At 43.8% G+C, this 19,839-nt stretch overlaps 1 protein-coding gene across 2 annotated transcripts in view; it reads left to right on the forward strand.

Annotated features, from left to right (window-relative positions):
* LOC115177321 (maestro heat-like repeat-containing protein family member 1) overlaps positions 1–16,594 on the forward strand; it is a 36,603-nt gene extending 20,009 nt beyond the window's left edge. For both annotated transcript variants that reach the window (XM_029737979.1, XM_029737980.1), the window contains 17 exons: positions 1,953–2,048; positions 2,142–2,246; positions 2,872–3,007; positions 3,418–3,530; positions 3,765–3,917; positions 3,997–4,151; positions 4,580–4,745; positions 4,869–5,065; positions 6,610–6,747; positions 6,892–7,006; positions 8,634–8,780; positions 9,579–9,767; positions 12,077–12,226; positions 12,725–12,859; positions 13,115–13,217; positions 13,775–13,840; positions 14,116–16,594. In XM_029737979.1, the coding sequence (XP_029593839.1) occupies positions 1,953–2,048; positions 2,142–2,246; positions 2,872–3,007; positions 3,418–3,530; positions 3,765–3,917; positions 3,997–4,151; positions 4,580–4,745; positions 4,869–5,065; positions 6,610–6,747; positions 6,892–7,006; positions 8,634–8,780; positions 9,579–9,767; positions 12,077–12,226; positions 12,725–12,859; positions 13,115–13,217; positions 13,775–13,840; positions 14,116–14,192 (2,241 nt within the window). In that variant the 3' untranslated portion in view covers positions 14,193–16,594. The remainder of the gene's footprint in view (positions 1–1,952; positions 2,049–2,141; positions 2,247–2,871; positions 3,008–3,417; positions 3,531–3,764; positions 3,918–3,996; positions 4,152–4,579; positions 4,746–4,868; positions 5,066–6,609; positions 6,748–6,891; positions 7,007–8,633; positions 8,781–9,578; positions 9,768–12,076; positions 12,227–12,724; positions 12,860–13,114; positions 13,218–13,774; positions 13,841–14,115) is intronic.
* The last annotated feature ends 3,245 nt before the right edge of the window (positions 16,595–19,839 follow it).

Below are 19,839 nucleotides of genomic sequence, written 5' to 3' on the forward strand. Positions count from 1 at the left end.
GTTTTCAAACGTCTTAAAGAATGTGACGGAGATGACTACACTGTTTTACATTGTGCTTCTGCGTAATTGTTGCCACTGCGGCAAAACGGCAACGTTAAATAACAATCGAGCCGCACTTTCAAGATGTTAGAGGTGTGTGTGTGTGTGTGTGTGTGTGTGTGTGTCGGACCGTTGCCAGAGGAGAGAGAAGGTAGCCTATACAGTCAGACAACAACCCGATCTGGGATGGTAAACCGACATTGTCCTTCTCTTACCTAAGAAATGTTGCTTATGTTTGTGATTAGGCTGCACAATGTTCCTGCTGATTGTTTTGGTTGTAAAAACATTTTTTGCTCAACAGTAATGTGCGTTAATCTGCTTCCTGAAATGAAAGTATCTGCCCTGTCCATGTTTGGCTGCTGGCTCTCGCTCCTTCTTCCCCCTTTACACACGGGAGTGAAGGGAGAGATGCGTTCTGAGAAGAGCAAGCAAACTGACAGTTGAGCAACATTTTAGAAATGTAATTGTGGGAAAGACAGTTGTTTTAAAACAACTACTTTTACTGTTAAGAGTAGAGTCTCAGCTTTGTGTATACTGTAAAAATAATTTCTGTGAAGATAGAGGAAATGACACCACTTTACAAACGGCTGATGAGCCAGTGGAACGGAGTGGAGTGTACCATTTGGGGTGAATACAATGGAATGTTTTTGTAGGATGTTACATTTACTGTTGGATCAATTGCATTGCTATCCAGCAACAATATCATATTTAGAGTTAGCACTCTAGCTAATGTGTTTTGAGTTCCTACTTCCTCGGGCAGCAGGTAGCCTAGCGGTTACAGGCCCTAAATAAATAAATATACCAAAGGTTGCTGGTTTCAATACCCGACAAGGTGAAAAATCTGAGCAAGGCACCTCAACCCTAATTAGCTCCAGGGGTGCCGTACTACTATGGCTGACCCTTTAAAGCCAACACATTTCACTGCACCTATCTGGTGTATGTGACAAAACATTAGATTTATTTATTTGTATCATTATGTAGCATATAGCCGAGGCCAATATACACAAACATGCAGACAAATAAAAATATCTGATTATTCTGGATCCTATTTTGTTATTGCACATCAGAATAACTATCATGCATTCCCTGAACATGTTAGATGAAATGTCTATAACAAGGTCTGTCTTTGTACTGGATAAAGTCCGTCTTAGAGCCTTCCCTCAAAGTATAGCCATTTGATCCTGGATTCACTGAATGAGTTATTTAATTTTTTTGGTTGTAGGCTAATGTTCTAGTCTTATCCCATAATTATTATTGGATAATACCTCCAGCAGACCTACTGGGTGTGTAGACTTTTGTTCCAGCCCCAGTCTAACACGTCAGATTCTACAAATCAACTGCTCAACAGGACCTTGTTAATCTGACTCCGGTGTGTTTGAGCAGTGCTGAATCAAACACACCCAGTGACCTAGTTCTCCAGGTGGAGAGTTGACCACATGTTTATACACTTACTGTGCTGTATATTTGACTTTAAGGATTTTTTCACAGTGGTATGGTTATGTTCAGTATCATTGGAGCAGGTATAGGTATGGAAGTCTGAGTTCTGGACACTTAGTTTGTGATCTAGCTAATGATTAGCCCATTGGGGCAGATGGGCAACCCCGTGCTTCTGCCATCTATAGCCTAGCAGCCCAGCGATCATCAACTAGATTCAGACGCAGGCTCATTTTTATTGAGCGGATGGAACATAATGACTAATAATTTGTAGACTACAAACTGACCGCAAGAAGCCCAAACACACATGTTTGACTAAAACATAATCATTTCAAACCTTGCTTACATTTGTATACGATCACACGTCTCTCTATAATGCGTGGGAGTACTTGGGAACAGTCTTAAATTCAACTTCATGGAACCAGCAGATACCCTGAAAGTGGAGATGGTAAAGCTTGTATCTACTGCTTTTCCCACAGGCGTTATACAAAGACACCTTCAATGCTCTTCAGGAGTTGTTGAGGAATATTCTTGTAAGAGACCTGAGTCCAGACGGACTCCAGAGTGTATTCAAGGCAAGTTGGTGATAAGAAGTATACGCTTAAATGTTTACTTATTTATACGTTGATCTTTAGCTCAACCGTGACCCTGTTTTTGGTTGTCCGCAGCACATTGAGGAGTGGTTGAGTTCTGGTCAGGATCATGAGAGGGAGAGGGCGATGAACACCACCGCTCACATCCTGGAGTTCTACTTCAACAACCTCCACGTCAAAGTGAGTCAGAAAAACATCTGCAAACCCTTCTTTCTCCGGTAATATTTGGACCTTACTAGCTGAAGTCCTTGAGTTCTGTAGACATAAACTAACAGCAAATATAGCTGTGTTTGTGTTTTTCAAAACGTTTCAGATGCCGTAGTGTATCTTATGAGCTGACCTTTGTTTGCAGTGGTTCTGAAGGCTCATTTGGTAGGAATATGGGGCTTGTGGTTCCAGGACCACAAAATACTGAAGGACATGGAAATAAATCATCCAGAACTCCTGGAGAACAGTAGAAGTTGATAAAAGTGCTTCTTTATTGTTAAAGGGATACTTAGGGATTTTTGCAATGAGGCCATTTATCTACTTTCCCAGACTCCGATGAACAGGTGAACTGAACTAGAAGTCTATGGGTATCTGCTAGCATCCTTGTAGATACCAATATACTCCGTCATTGTGCTAACGCTAGTTAGCATTGGCTTGCAAAACAACCTCTAATTTCCTTAATACTGGACACGGAGTCATAAAAATGGTATCCACAAGTGGGGGAAGTAGATACAGGGCCTCATTGCCAAAATCCTGAAGGATCCCTTTAAACGTGGAACCAACCCATAGCCTTAATCTGGGTGTTCTGTCTCTGTAGAACATGGTAACCTTCCACAACCTGGGATCTCTCCTGGGCCGCTTGGCCCCCCGATGCACCGACCCCAACCCCCTGGTCCGCAGGGCAGCCATCGACTGCATCTACACACTGCTCTACATCCAGCTACGCTACGAAGGTACACACACACACACACGCTGTCTCTGATTCAATATGTCTTGTATAGTTTCCTATTCTCTGCTGACCAGCTTAACTCCCCCAGCGACCAGCTTAACTCCCCCAGCGACCAGCTTAACTCCCCCAGCGACCAGCTTAACTCCCCCAGCGACCAGCTTAACTCCCCCAGCGACCAATACAGCCCATTTGTGGGCCTCTTTAATACGGGAAACTCTGGTTCTGTTCCAAAGGGCACCCTATTCCCTATATAGGGCCCATAAGGCTCTGGTCAAAAGGAGTTCACTATATAGCGACTGGGCTGCCTTTTGGGAAGCACACCTCTGTGTTTGTGTGGCATTCCGCTGGGAGTGAGATTGCAGTGTGTGGAGCTCAGCTGCAGCTGGTCTCATTGTCTCCCTGCCCTGGCACTAGGCTTCTCTCTGGACTATAAAGACGACTCGGTGGAGAGACTGATCACACTGAGGGAGAGCATGGACAACCCAGACCACTCTGTCCTCTACAAGACCTGCTCCGAGCTGGCCAAGGTAAGGAATTCTGTTACTGGATAGGAGAATACAGTCAGCATTACATACACAAAAATATTAAGACATTGTTTCACCTTGGGTTTCAAAATTCTGGTCAACTCTTTCTGGAAAACCTGGGAATTTGGGAAAAGTTACTGGAATTTTGCAACTCTACTTTCATAATGTGTGTCTTTATTTTGTGTCTCTGTCTTTTCCCCTCTGTCTTTTCCCGTCTGTCTGGTCTGGTCTGTTTAGATCATCAGTAAGCGTCTGCCCCAGCAGCAGCTCAACACTCTGATCTTCATGTTGTTTGAGGGGCTGGTGGACTCCCAGTCTAACTGCTCCAGAGCCTCCAGTGTTCTACTCAACACCCTGCTGAAGCACAGAGGAGCTGGACTACAAGACCTGGTACACTGGCACACTCACTGACTCGCACACTCTCTCTCTCACACACATTCACCCCCTCTAAATGAGCTGTGTGTTTCAGGTATCAGAGATGCTGGAGGTGCTTCACATCCGTCTACAGATGATCAGTGAGGATCAGGTGAAGGTGTCTGTGGCCCAGTCCATCCTCATCCTGGCTACACAGCACCTCCAGACTGTCATCAACACACTCATCTCCTTCCCCCTGCCCTTTGACAGGTGAGAACCCTCTCTCGTCCTCTCCTCCCTCCATCTCCTACCCCCTGCCATCTCCTACCCCCTGCCCTTCGACAACAGATCCTCTTCTCTCTCTCTCTTCCTCTTCCTCTGTTCAACAAGGAAGGTCCCTCTCCGTCTTTGTTTCTCCATTTGACAAGTGACAGCTCTCTCCTCCTATCCTTCTCCTTTCCAAAAGCCAACTCCCTTTCTCCATGCTTCATTTGACATGTTAATTCTCTCGCTCTCTCGCTCACACACGAGTGAGACTCCATGAATCTTCCAACCAGTATTTCTGGAGAACTGATGGATTTAGGGGAAAGTTAGACATTTTGCAACCCTGTGTGTAGTAGCAGAGGAAATGGTTTCACTGCCTCCCATTCAAAGTGAGCCCTACCCCTCATGGTGACTTCTCCCTGTGTGATCCCCAGTTGGAGCTGTGAGATGTGGATTGCCCTGGGGGCAGACAGTAAACTGGCCTCTCAGATCATGGAGATGCTGATGGAGAAGCTCAACATCATGGTGCCCTACGTGGACAAGAAGGAGTCCATGATGAGAGGAGGCCTCACCAAGGTGGCCACCAGTCACCCTCTAGCTGTGAGTAGCAGGTTATAGTGCTATGATGAGACTGTAGCTGTCTGGGTAATGGTGTGTTGCTAGGTTTATTTGTGTCAAATGTACAAGTCTGAGCAGTCATTTTCTATGCTATTCTATTGCCAGATGACCTGTGCCCTGAAGGAGATGATGCTGAACGGCCAGAGCCAGGATGCTGTGGTGTCCCTGTTCCCCCAGCTCTTCAGCTCCCTGCTGGTCCGCCTGGGCTCCAGCCTGGGGGTCACACTACCTAAAGACATCAACAGCTTCGGAACAAACAGAAAGAGCCCCACCAAACTGGCCGCCGGCTTCGACGTGTGCGGGTGGGTTAGGAGCCGACATGCGCTAGCTAGCGCATACTGTATCATAAGACACACGGGGTGGAGTGCAGGGACACTCCATTAGATTATCTGGAGTGCCAGTGTTGGAAAATGACTAGAGGTTAGGTCCTACAGGAGTCCACATGAACACCCCCCCCCCATATACCGCCCAGAAAATGTGATTACGGAGATCTTCCAAACATATACGTAAATATACACTAAGTACTGGTGACATACGTGCATATATGTGTGAGTGATATATGTGCATGCAAAGAGCAAACAACAAGCTGCACAAGAACTCACTACTGTAATGGTCCAGGTTACAAAGTGGCTCAGTGACTCGTGTTTGCATCTCAATGTGAAAAAAACTGTTTGCATGTTCTTCACAAAGAGGGCAACAGATGCTACTGAGCCAGATGTCTATGTGTCAGGGGAGAAGCTCCAGGTGGTATCTGATTTTAAGTACCTTGGCATCATACTTGATTCCAACCTCTCTTTTAAAAAGCATGTGAAAAAGGTAATTCAAATAACCAAATTCAACCTAGCTAATTTCTGGTTTATACGAAATTGTTTGACCACAGAGGTAGCAAGACTGTACTTCAAATCGATGATACTCCCTCGCTTAACATACTGCTTGACTTGTTGGGCTCAAGCTTGCTATATAACATTAAAACCCATTCAGTCTGTCTACAAACAGGCTCTCAAAGTGCTTGATAGGAAGCCCAATAGCCATCATCACTGTTACATCCTCAGAAAGCATGAGCTCCTGAGTTGGGAAAATCTTGTGCAATACACCGACGCATGTCTTGTATTCAAGATCCTAAATGGCCTAGCTCCCCCTCCACTCAGTACTTTTGTTAAACAGAAAACCCAAACATATGGCAGCAGATCCACAAGGTCTGCCATGAGAGGTGACTGTATAGTTCCCTTAAGGAAAAGCACCTTTAGTCAATCTGCTTTCTCTGTGAGAGCGTCTCATGTCTGGAATACACTGCCATCAGACACACATAACTGCACCACCTATCACACTTTCACAAAAAACATGAAGACATGGCTAAAGGTCGATCAGATTTGTGAACATAATCCCTAGCTGTGTATTGCCGCTTTCCATGTTGTCTGTTGTCTTTAGCTTGTGAGGTGTGGAAACACTTTGCTTTTATGGATTTTGTCTTGTTGCTTTTTGTTCTATGTTGCTCTGTCTGTATGCTACATCTTGCTTGTCCTATGTTACTCTGCGCGTGCTCACTGTTCAATGATTGTCTGCATTATAATAGTTTTTAATAACCTGCCCAGGGACTGCGGTTGAAAATTAGCCGGCTGGCTAAAACCGGCACTTTTACTGAAACGTTGATTAATGTGCACTGTCCCTGTAAAAATAAAATAAACTCAATCAATCAATACTATGAAGTTATCAGTACAGGTAATGACAGTATTGTTTTCACTGATCATAGTTACCATACAATGTGAAAATGAAGTTCCTTCAGGAAAAATGGAGTTATTTTAATTGAAGGTTTAATTCCTCTGTCTGTGTGTTCCTGGGTCTGCAGGGTAGCGGTGGAGGCGCTGCGGATCCTCCTGGCCCGGGCCCAGCTGGACCATGTAGTGAAACCCCTGGACCAGGAGGGGGCCTGGGACAAGATGAAGGACCCCCAGCAGCACATCCCTGGGGTCACCCTCCTCGCCAGGTACACCCTGACCTTAACCCTGGCTTCATGTCCACATCCTGGTTCAACCCTAACCTCAGCCCTAACTCTTTCTTCATGATATGTACAGTATAGCTACCCTTTATGCTGTACCAGTTAGTGTGAGATGTGTGTTGTTGTTTTCAGGGCCATGGCCAAGCACGCAGGCCCTCGTCTCCCGGCCATAGTGGAGTGTCTGTGCCCCTGTCTCAACAACATCTACGAGTGTCAGAGGGTCACTATCACAGCCTTCTTCTCTGAGGTGAGCCAAGCCCAGGGCCCACTGTTGTAGGTCTGTGAGGTGAGCCAAGCCCAGGGCCCACTGTTGTAGGTCTGTGAGGTGAGCCAAGCCCAGGGCCCACTGTTGTAGGTCTGTGAGGTGAGCCAAGCCCAGGGCCCACTGTTGTAGGTCTGTGAGGTGAGCCAAGCCCAGGGCCCACTGTTGTAGGTCTGTGAGGTGAGCCAAGCCCAGGGCCCACTGTTGTAGGTCTGTGAGGTGAGCCAAGCCCAGGGCCCACTGTTGTAGGTCTGTGAGGTGAGCCAAGCCCCGGGCCCACTGTTGTAGGTCTGTGAGGTGAGCCAAGCCCCGGGCCCACTGTTGTAGGTCTGTGAGGTGAGCCAAGCCCAGGGCCCACTGTTGTAGGTCTGTAAGAAGGAAGCAATATGATAGAATGTCCACCTCCACACTGATTATACCTATCCAGAACCTTCACATCTGCAAACATATAAATCCTGTGTGACACCAAGCAATTTGGACGCAATTTCTGTTGCAGATGCAAGTTGCATCATCAACTTTGCTGATACACAAAGCAATTCAAATGCAATAGAAATTGCATGTAACATCCAACCCTGTCATACATCACGATTTCATAAATTATTTGTTTTGCCCAACATTTTTGTAATTGTAACATAATCGATATAGACAAAATACTGGCTGTACAATTTAGCTAGCTAGCCAAAATGTTGCCAATTTGCCAACCATGTTTTGTCAATCTACTGTAACTAGCTAGCAAACCAAGCTAGCGATGAACTAAGCTAGCTAGCTAGTGCAGTTCATGTGGGACAGAAAGGTCTGGGGGAGGAGACAGGTTAAAGAAGGATTTTTAAGCCTTGAGACAATTGAGACATGGATTGTGTATGTGTGCCATTCAGAGGGTGAATGGGCAAGACAATCTAGAAGTGCCTTTGAACGGGCTGCCTTCAGACTAGTCTTATGAGGGTTGTGGGCATCCTGGAGCAAAACAACTGACATGTACGTGTTTGTGAGGGTCATATTAGTGTATCGCCCAAAGTGTTCAGACACTACAGACAGAAGTTGGCAGATCGGATGTACCGACTTCAGACGAGTCCCGTGACGCTTGTGGGGGGGTCGGTGTTAGAGGTGGGGCTGCCCACATCCACTCTAGGGGGGTTTAGAGGTGTCAGAGTTAGGATGTCAAACTGGACATAGTGGCTTTACAGTATTATAATACTTGGAAGGGATTGCATTTTAACTGCCGTTGTCACCAGGAGTGAAAGTACTTTACATTGCATTTGTTGAGCTTTTGTCCGTCTCCTACATGTATATCTCAATGCACTGGCTTCAGACTGTGTTCTGTCTCTGTGTGTAACACTAGTTACTGAACCACTGGCTTCACACTGTGTTCTGTCTCTGTGTGTAACACTAGTTACTGAACCACTGGCTTCACACTGTGTTCTGTCTCTGTGTGTAACACTAGTTACTGAACCACTGTGTTCTGTCTCTGTGTGTAACACTAGTTACTGAACCACTGGCTTCACACTGTGTTCTATCTCTGTGTGTAACACTAGTTGCTGAACCACTGTGTTCTGTCTCTGTGTGTAACACTAGTTGCTGAACCACTGTGTTCTGTCTCTGTGTGTAACACTAGTTGCTGAACCACCACGTGGTGACAGAGCTGATGATGATGGATGTCCTGATGAACAACATGATGGAGCGCATCTCTGACCCCTGCTGTACCGTCCGCATGCTGGCCGTCAGGGGGCTGGGGAACATCGCTGTGGGATCACCTGAGAAGGTACATATGGAGGAGGGGGGGGGGGGGGCGTGCTGGCCATCAGGGGGCTGGGGAACATCGCTGTGGGATCAGCTGAGAAGGTACATATGGGGGGGGGGGGGGGGGGGTGCTGGCCATCAGGGGGCTGGGGAACATCGCTGTGGGATCAGCTGAGAAGGTACATATGGGGGGGAGGGGTGTGCTGGTTGTCAGGGGGCTGGGGAACATCACCATAGGATCAGCTGAGAAGGTACATATGGAGGGGGGGGGGGGGGAGAGAGAGGGGAGGGGTGTGCTGGTTGTCAGGGGGCTGGGGAACATCACCATAGGATCAGCTGAGAAGGTACATATGGGGGGGGGGGAGAGAGAGGGGAGGGGTGTGCTGGTTGTCAGGGGGCTGGGGAACATCACCATAGGATCAGCTGAGAAGGTATGACTCTGATTAATCTTACCTTAATGTGGCAATAATACGCAGGCAAAAAGCATTAACAGACGTTTCAAGAGCTACCAGAGGGATAGGCTTAGGATATACTACAGAGCAGGATCAATGAGTTAGCCAGATATCTTTTGGGTTGTTTCTAAAATATATATTGATTTTCTGGTTCATTAAGAAATCTGAACTGTGTTTTTGGTGGAGTCAATTAGACCTTTCAAGTTTATATAAAATAAGTTATTTCAGAATATTTAGACAAGTTATCTGGCTCTCCTACTTTGTAGTATATCTCTCTGGTCTACCCAAGACAGCAGCAGAGGGGAACAATGTTTCAGACAAATATGGATCTCAATGTAATCAGAACCTATACAAAATCTATTTTCTAGGTAAATAAATATGCCAAGGAGCTGCTGGCTGCTATGAGCTCTGGGATGGAGGAGAAGGACGATCCTGGGAAACGCATCACTCTGGAGGCCATGTCGGGCCTGTCCAAGGTGCTCCTCTACCTGGACAAGAAGAACGTCCAGCTGCTGGTTGTCTACATCTTCATGAAGATCAAACCCTTCCTGGAGAGTGTGAGTAGAGCAGAGAGACACTTCTGTTGTCATGGTTACCACCCTGCTGCAGCCCGCTGTTGTCATGGTAGCGTTACCACCCTGCTGCAGCCCGCTGTTGTCATGGTAGCGTTACCACCCTGCTGCAGCCCACTGTTGTCATGGTAGCGTTACCACCCTGCTGCAGCCCACTGCTGGCTTGCCTCTGAAGCTAAGCAGGGTTGGTCCTTGTCGGTCCCTAGATAGGAGACCAGATGCTGCTAGAAGTGGTGTTGGAGGGCCAGTAAGAGGCACCCTTTCTTCTGGTCTAAAAAAAAAAATATCCTAATGCCCCAGGGCAGTGATTGGGGACATTGCCCTGTGTAGGGTGCCGTCTTTCGGGTGGGACGTTAAACAGGTGTCCTGACTCTCTGTGGTCACTATAAAGATCCCATGGCACTTATTGTTAGAGTAGGGTTGTTAACCCTGGTGTCCTGGCTAAATTCCCAATCTGGCCCTCATACCATCACGGTCACCTAATCATCCCAAGCTTACTATTGGCTCATTCACCCCCTCTCCCCTGTAACTATTCCCCAGGTTGTTGCTGTAAATGAGTGTGTTTTTCAGTCAACTTAACTGGTAGAATAAGGGTTCAATCAAAAGAAATAGAGGTGAATCCTGGTCCCTGTACATTGATTCTATGTCCAGTAGCTTTTGTCTATTGACTTTATTACTTTGGCGCGGCAGGTTCAGAGTTTGTTTTGATATTTTAACCTGTGTGTCATGATTGCGTTTGGTGTAGGGGGACAAAATAAAGTGGTTGGACTAGTAACCGAAAGGTTGCTAGATCGAATCCCCGCGCTGACAAGGTAAAAATCTGTCGTTCAGCCCCTGAAAAAGGCAGTTAACCCACTGTTCCTAGGCCATCATTGTCAATAAGAATTTGTTCTTATTAACTGACTTGCCTAGTTAAATAAATAATACAATTACTGAAATTTTGCAAGGTTGCCCTCACAAAATAGGTTTCTTACCTCAAGGGCCTTTTGTAGTTAATACCATAAGACATACAGTTTAACCTTACAGGTGTCATTGAGGTATATGGGGTTGGGTCTTTAAGCTTATTTGAACTATTCCTGATAAGTCCAGCGTCTGGCACCGTAAAATATGCTTTTCTCTCTTGGTAACTCCCCTACCTTAAAGATTAAGGTGAAATTACACCAATCCCTTACACGGAACCATAACTGGCTGCGTGCGTGTGCCATCGTGCATACATTTATTTTGTCCCCCCACACCAAACGCGATCACGACACGCAGGTTAAAATATCAAAACAAACTCTGAACCAATTACATTAATTTGGGGACAGGTCGAAAAGCATTAAACATGTATGGCAATTTAGCTAGTTACCTTGCACTTGCGAGCTAATTTGTCCTATTTAGCTAGCTTGCTGTTGCTAGTTAATTTGTCCTATTTAGCTAGCTTGCTGTTGCTAGTTAATTTGTCCAGGGATATAAACATTAGGTTGTTATTTTACCTGAAATGCACAAGGTCCTCTACTCCGACAATTAATCCACACATAAAAATGGTCAACCGAATAATTTCTAGTCATCTCTCCTCCTTCGAATTTTTCATCGTTTAACTTATATGGTGATTGGCATCTAAACTTTCATAGTATTACCACGACAACCGGCAACAGTTCGTCTTTCAATCACCCATGTGGGTATAACCAATGAGGAGATGGCACGTGGGTACCTGCTTCTATAAACCAATGAGGAGATTGGAGAGGCAGGACTTGCAGTGCGATCTGCGTCAGAAATAGGAATGACTTGTATTTTAGCCCTTGGCAACGCAGACGCTCGCGAGCAGTGTGGGTGCAATAATTGAATAACATAGATTCCTACATTTATTTTGCAACGCACGCGACGCGAGCGGTGTGGTCAGGGTATTAGAGACTAGTGGCCTCTGAGGAGGATGCTTGTGATGGGGCTACAACGTCTGAAACAGATTTGTAAGGCTTATTACGTTTCACTTCTTTTCTCAGAGATAAGGCAAGATATTATATGTTTATGTGATATTTGGTGTTTTGAGTTCCTAGTTTCTCAGGGCCAGATTACTATCATGTTGAAGTTGACAGTATCAAGAAATGGACAACCTTGTTTCAATAAATGGATGTTAAACTGTGAGTCACTCTGGATAAGAAGGGTTTGATCTGCTAAATGACCAAATGTATTAAATCAGGGTTTAGGTTGGATCCTCTGAAGGTTCTCTGTTATGTAGGTCTACATGTGTGTTAACGTTATGATGGGTTTAGGTTGGATCCTCTAACTGCGCTCCTGTACTGTTGACCCAATAGGAGAATGATGAGATCCGCTGTGCCTCCATCATGCTCCTGGGGAACCTGTCTAAGTTTGGTTCAGGAGAGCCTGTGTTCAAGGACCAGATCCACAATGTACTGGTCAGCCTGCTGCTGCACCTCAGTGACCCCAACCTGCAGGTGGTCAAGGTGGGTAACCTCACATCAACACTCACGTAGTGGACTTGGGAAACTATGGTTCTACGAACTGGTTTGATGTTTGGTACAGTATACTTGTCTAGTTTTCTTTGCAGTCCTGTGCTTTACATATGTAGAATTCTGATATAGTCTGGTTTATATCGTAGAATTAATCTGATATAGTCTGGTTTATATCGTAGAATTCATCTGCTATAGTCTGGTTTATATCGTAGAATTCATCTGATATAGTCTGGTTTATATCGTAGAATTCATCTGCTATAGTCTGGTTTATATCGTAGAATTCATCTGCTATAGTCTGGTTTATATCGTAGAATTCATCTGCTATAGTCTGGTTTATATCGTAGAATTCATCTGCTATAGTCTGGTTTATATCATAGATTAAAGTGAATCATACGTTATTACGTCATCATGGATTGAACTGAAGCAGCCTTTGTGCTGAGACTCAGATGGTAGACTAAAAGACTGTTTCCTGTCTGTTTGTCTGTGCAGGCGTGTAAGTATGCCATGCGAGTGTGTGCTCCGGTGGTGGGCTCAGAGCTCATCACCACTATGTTCCAGAACCATCTCCACGAGGACAAGAGTCTGCACTACGGAGAGTTCATCAACGACCTCACCAAATATATTGTGAGTTGATCACGGTCTAGTACTGTAATACTCTACTCACCATCACCATCGGCCATCAAAACCAGTAACGGAGATCTGGCATCAGGAGAATTATTTACCTACTGTAGTAAACAGCTTTTTAAATGCGTTGCACGCTATGCAATCAGTAGAACAGTTGCCTTAGAAACCCACCTTGAATAATAATGTTCTATTACAGAAGGTTCCGGTTATTTTTCTCTTTTTATATGATAGAACTGTTATTTGATTTGTCCCCAGATTCAAGACTTCCCTGGCATGCTCAACTTCTACCACATCACTGTCATCCAGTTCTTCAAAAGCAACTGGGCCGAGGTTCGGGCCGGCGCTGCTATGTTTATCGGTAGGTAGGGAAACTGGTCAGGGTGGGATGTCTCTGTTTCCTTTGATCTCTGTTCCCTCAACTTCACCTCAACAACCAGGCAGGATGTCTCTGTTTCCTTTGATTATCTCTGTTCCTCAACTTCACCTCAACAACTGGGCAGGATGTCTCTGTTTCCTTTGATTATCTCTGTTCCTCAACTTCACCTCAATACCAGGGTTGGGGTCAGTTCAGGAAGTACACTGAAATCCCAATTCTCTTCAATGCTTTTCAATAAGGAAAATTGGAATTTGGTTTACCTTGTGAATTGACCTCAACACGGCTCTGCTCTGTGTCTTAGCTTCTGTAGCTATCCCAATGTCTTTGTAGTCATTTATGAGTTAGACAAATATTGGTAATTTTTCAGACAGTGTTTGGTTATAATATAGGGTAAGTGTCATAATTAGTTGTAATTTTCAAGGAGAGAATATCAATGAAGCTGTTTGCACAAACCAAATATTCTCTCTAATTTACCATGGTAGAGATGTTCACGTAAATATTTATCTAATGAAACATTAATGTCCTTTATTTCTTTGTAGGTTTCCTTCTGGGTAATCTTCCTGAGGAATTATTTTCTCACATCAACATGGGGAGTGTGACCAAAGGTAGGCTTAGCTGTTTCTAGTTCTACTTCCAAGTGAGTTGGGCCTGTTGGAACGGTTGTTGTAGTCCGTGTGATGAGTACTCCTTCCATGTGATATTACTGTAACTAAATGTGCTTGTGTATGTCGGTCCAGGAGTTATTCCTGCTCAGATCCACGTGATCAGGGAAACCTACCTCATACTCGTTGTCTTCTGTCTGACTAGCGTTGCATAGGACTGGCACCACCTGGGGGAAGACAATGACCTCATACTGTGTTCTGTGTGTGCTGTCTCCCAGGTCTGGTCATGCTGCTCCAGGACCCAGACCCAGTGGTGAGAGTCAAGGCAGCTGAAGCTATGGGCCACTTCCATTGAACAGACACACATCCTGCCTGCTATTCATTACTTCATTAGCTGTTTTAGAATTGTTCATGTTTCTGTTTTCTAAGAAGATGATCTGGTACTTTACATGTTGACAGTGCAACTTGAATTAGTCCTTGAAAGTATGAATTAGTGACTAAAGACTGTACCGCCATGTATAGAAAAACATGCATAGCACTTTGGAGCAGTATTATGAAATCTGACATTTTTGGAATTTGTCTTTAGAATGTTGAGTGTTAGGGCTAGGTCAATTGGCCAATGGGCCTGACCTCCGCTGAGCTTAGTGTTTAGCTGAATTCCAAATCGAGCACTGTCCCCTCTTCCCTAGGCACTTCTGTAGACCTGAAGGGATTAGAAAGGTGTAGGCAATATGGTAGTTACTTCCTTCACCTTGGCCTCCTGATGGGATTTGCCTGCTGGATGGAATCTCCACCATATTGGTTATAGCTATCTATCCCTTTCAGGTCAAGAAAAGGGGCTAGCGGGGAGGGGCTAGGGGTTGATTTGGAATTCAGCCTTATTATTCTGTCTGTGCTGTGAGCCTCCAGCCTCCACTCCATTCACACTAGTCTAGTGGACCACTGAAACACAAGTAGGGCTGGCACTATTACCCTGTAACCAACGGTTATGGATAAAGACCGTAAAAAATGAATGTTACGGTTAAGTCTGTTTCTTCTGCAACATGGACTCTTAACATGATTCAACTTTTTTTGTAATGTAGAATGTTCGTTCAAATGATGTTAACTGGTGTGGCTCATGCAATGGAATGTACTGTACTTTTTGTAATGTCTATTGAGTTGAATCACCAAATCACAACACATATTTGACTTCCTGCTTTGGTCCTATGGGTACACTCGCAATGGCTGCCAGTCCACCCATTATGCCAACATTGAGTTGAATGGGGACTCCCGTTCTATTCATTCTGTTTCTATTGCAGCACATGCAGTCAGGAACGGAGGAGAAATGTTAGTCTACGTTTATTCATTTGTATTTTTTTGCTATTTGAACGGTTGTTACGGTGACCGCAGTCATTTGGCTGACCAAATTACCGTCCTACAAAGTTCCATGACCCTCACAGCCCTCCACACAAGGATGAGCAGTTATCAGCCACGTCCAAGGAGGCTGTCAGCAAGGACAGCCCAAAACCATCCCATGTACCTGTTCTTACAGTTACTTCTGAGGCAGAAGGGATTTCAGAGGCTCCATTTATTCTCATGCTAGGATTGTCTAACAGGACTGCATCCTAAAACACTATTGTAGCTTGTTCAGAAAATGTGTTGTAGGAACAGGAGTTTTCTCCTGACCACAAGACCTCGCCATGGGGGGAAAAACAGGACCTAGTTATATAGTTATACATTGAGTTTCTACTGGTCAGGGAAAATGCCTGGGTCACTTTCTTTAGGACCATGCAATGGAAAATGAATGAGAAATTTGTGTTGTTGGACAAGTCCAGATAGTCTCTCCCCGTTTTCAGTCAGTTTTCTTCCGTTTGGTGCCTAATGAACGTGACCCCTAGTCTTTATCTGTTCTTCTTTACCCCAGGTACAACATGTACGCAACCAGGCACTCCCGTGGAGTTGCCACACAGTGCCAAATAATCAGACCTGGATTTAAATACTATTTGATTTATTTCAAAAATAGTGTTTACTTTAACCTGCCAGAGGGGCAGGGTTTGCAGTTTTGCCAGCGCTATTCTATTGGTTCCATTGTGCAGGCAGAATTAAGAACACCTAAAGTACTTGAAATTATTTCAAATAGTATTTGAACCCAGATCTGCAAATAATAGTTTTACTGGGAAGCTGCATTAAGATGGATGTAATTTCCTTTCTTTTCATATCTCTCGTCTTATCTCACACGCTTTCTCTTAAAAGATGGAATGCACTTCACTTTTCCACTCCTACTGTCCTTTTCAGGAGATTGGGTTAGGGTACCGATTATAACAGGTTATGAGGTCTTAAGCTATGACATTCCTGTCAAGTAAGTTTTACGTTGCACTACTTAATCAGTCTGTACACAGTGAATTACACATCCACATGCTTTTGTTGCGTTACTGATGGATAGAGATGTTTGTTTGTGTTAAATTGCGGTATAGGCACTATTTAATGTGTTGCCTACATTGGGTAAAAGTCCTGGTACTAAAGTACAGCTGGATTGGACCTGGTTGTCTGTCAGTGTCTGGGGTGTTGAAGGGTTACTGAGGATGATGGCTGTTCTGTTGGACCATTCTTTGTTAATGTGATATTTTAATGTGACATCTTTCAATAATGGACATGGAAAAAGTGCACTGTTAAATATGCAAACTGTGTCCATTTAAAATGGAAACAGGCCTATGATGTTGATGATGGAAATCATATTTTATTTTGGAAATAATAAAGTGATGATCCATAGAAAAATAACTGGTGTCCTGAGCCTTTTATGTCACAATTGTTCAAAGGAAAGCTCTAAGAACTAAGACATAATAAATCATATGGTTATTAAAGCTGTTTGGTAAGGAAAATATGGAGAAAGATGAATATATAAAGGAAAGGTACTTATATACTATTGAGGATATAAACCTTACTGTACAGTATTTGATAACCTGTGGGAGTCCCCTGCTCTCCTCACACTCAGCATTCATCTGGCTGATGGAAGTGAATTGGGGAATAAGATTTAATTGTGTCCATCAGAGCAGTTTTTCTAAATGACTAATGGTTTTAATATCTCCTGAAAAGCTCACTTCAAAGTACTGTCCACTGGGTCTCTTCACAACTCCTCAAAAGGAAGAGAGGAGAGTATTAGAAGGGTAGTTTGAAGACTGAGAAGAAAAAGAAAGTAAAAATCTCACCCAGCACTATTTGGATCCGTAGTGTTCAAGGTGAATCAAACAACTGGTAAAGTTAATTTAACTCTAGGACATATCATTTATGTTACATTCACTGCACGTTCTAACTGGACATTGTATTCAACTGCAGTCAGCAGATTGGGGTCTCAGGCACTCTATGAGATAATCAACGCCTAATAGAATAGAATACATAGCGGCCTATTGAATCTGAGTCAATTTAACTTAATGACCAAACAGGCAGGCTTGTTGAATATAATGGGCTGAACCTTGATAACCACTAGCCCATGTGAATGACTGGATGTCCTCTTAAAACTGCTTACAGTGACTGCTCTGCATGAGAAACCCATATTGTCTAAATAAGCAATCCAATCTCAAGATACGTAATGATGATTTAAAATGATCAGTGCCATCATCGCATTGAATGGCACTGGTGTTCTTCTCAGGTCAAAAGAGTTAATTTCAGATAACAATTGGTTTACCGTAAATGGTAGCTCCACATTGTCATGCAGGTCATTTAAAATCTTAATTGACCATCTTTAAGTAATGACTTTGAAGTTAATGCAATCATATACTGTAGCTGCACTTGAGGAGGCTGTGGATTGGAATGCCAGCTAGATCAGTGGTCAGGACAGGAGATGGTGATATTGGTGCTTCATTGTCCTAGAGAAGACGAGGGATGATGATATTGGTGCTTCATTGTCCTAGAGAAGACGAGGGATGGTGATATTGGTGCTTCATTGTCCTAGAGAAGACAAGGGATGGTGATATTGGTTCTTCATTGTCCTAGAGAAGACAAGGGATGGTGATATTGGTTCTTCATTGTCCTAGAGAAGACGAGGGATGGTGATATTGGTGCTTCATTGTCCTAGAGAAGACGAGGGATGGTGATATTGGTGCTTCATTGTCCTAGAGAAGACGAGGGATGGTGATATTGGTGCTTCATTGTCCTAGAGAAGACAAGGGATGGTGATATTGGTTCTTCATTATCCTGCAGAAGCCATTGAGAGGCTTTAAAGCCACCGGTCGGCCATATTGGCTCTCCCCAGAAGCAGTCCTCTATAGCAGGTATTCACAAACTGGAGTATGTCAAATGTTGTTTTTTTCCTTTCACATTTTCAAACAGTCCATTTATATTTTCCAACGGGGCTATACATTTGGGTGAGGTTTGTTCCTCGCCTGAGTAACCTAATTTCACTGCCAAAAATAAAAGTAAACCATCTAGTGTTCAGCGAAATAACAACACAATGTCAAATACAGGTAGCCTAGTCAAATAATTAACATCCAATCACATGAACTGTTACTCTCTCGCGGGAATTCCACTAACAGTCCATATGTAGCCAAATGTAGCTGCTACTCATGTTGGTATCTGTACTGATGGCGCAAAAGCCATGACAGGGAGACATAGTGGAGTGGTAACGCGCGTGCAAGCAGTTGCTCCCGACACCACTTGGGTACACTGCAGCATCCAAAGAGAGGCTCTTGCTGCCAAGGGAATGCCTGACAGCTTGAAAGACGTTTTGGACACTACAGTGAAATAAAGCCTCTGAACTCTTGTGTATTTTCTGCACTATGCAATGATATGGACAGTGACCATGTAACGTTTTTACAATATAAAAGTGCGCTGGTTATCATGGGGCAAAGTATTGACACATTTTTTTGAATTGAAAGATGACCTTAAAGTTTTCTTTACTGACCATAATTTTCACGTGTCTGACCGCTTGCATGATGATGAGTTTCTCACACGACTGGCCTATCTGGGTGATGTTTTTTCTCACCAGAATGGTCTGAATCTAGGATTACAGGGACTCTCCGCAACTGTATTTAATGTGCGGGACAAAATTGAGGCTATGATTAACTTCTATGGCGTCCCACGTAGCGGGACACAGCCAGTGAAATATCAGGGCGGCAAATTCAAAAACAACAAAATGTCATAATTCAACTTTCTCAAACATACAACTATTTTACACCATTTTAAAGATACACTTCTCCTTGATGTAACCACATTGTCTGATTTCAAAAGGGCTTTACAGCGAAAGCAAAACATTAGATTATGTTAGGAGAGTACATAGACAAAAATAATCACACAGCCATTTTCCAAGCAAGGACATGTGTCAATAAAACCTAAAACACAGCTAAATGAAGCACTAACCTTTGACGATCTTCATCAGATGACACTCCTAGGACATTATGTTACACAATACATGTATGTTTTGTTCGATAAAGTTCATATTTATATCCAAAAACAGCATTTTACATTGGCGCGTGATGTTCAGAAAATGTATTCCCACCAAAACGTCCGGTGAATGTGCACATCAATTTACAAAAATACTCATCATAAACGTTGACAAAATATATAACAATTATTTAAAGAATTATAGATAGACTACTCCTGGATGCAACCGCTGTGTCAGATTTTAAAATAGCTTTACAGAGAAAGCACATTTTTCAATATTCTGAGTACATAGCTCAGCCATCACGGCGAGCTATACAGACACCCGCCAAGTTCGAGGCAACCTAAACTCAGAATTAGTATTAGAAATATTCTCTTACCTTTGCTGATCTTTGTCAGAATGCACTCCCAGGACTGCTACTTCCACAAGAAATGTTGTTTTTGTTCCAAATAATCCATATTTATGTCCAAATACCTTCGTTTTGTTTGTGCGTTCAGAGCACTATCCAAAGGCATAACGCGCGAGCGCGGAACCAGAGACGAAAAGTCAAAATGTTCCATTACCGTACTTAGAAGCATGTCAAACGCTGTTTAAAATCAATCTTTATGGTATTTTTAACGTACAATTGCGATAATATTCAAACCGGACA

This window comes from Salmo trutta, chromosome 37, assembly GCF_901001165.1.
Source record: "Salmo trutta chromosome 37, fSalTru1.1, whole genome shotgun sequence".
NCBI classification, from domain to species: domain Eukaryota; kingdom Metazoa; phylum Chordata; class Actinopteri; order Salmoniformes; family Salmonidae; genus Salmo; species Salmo trutta.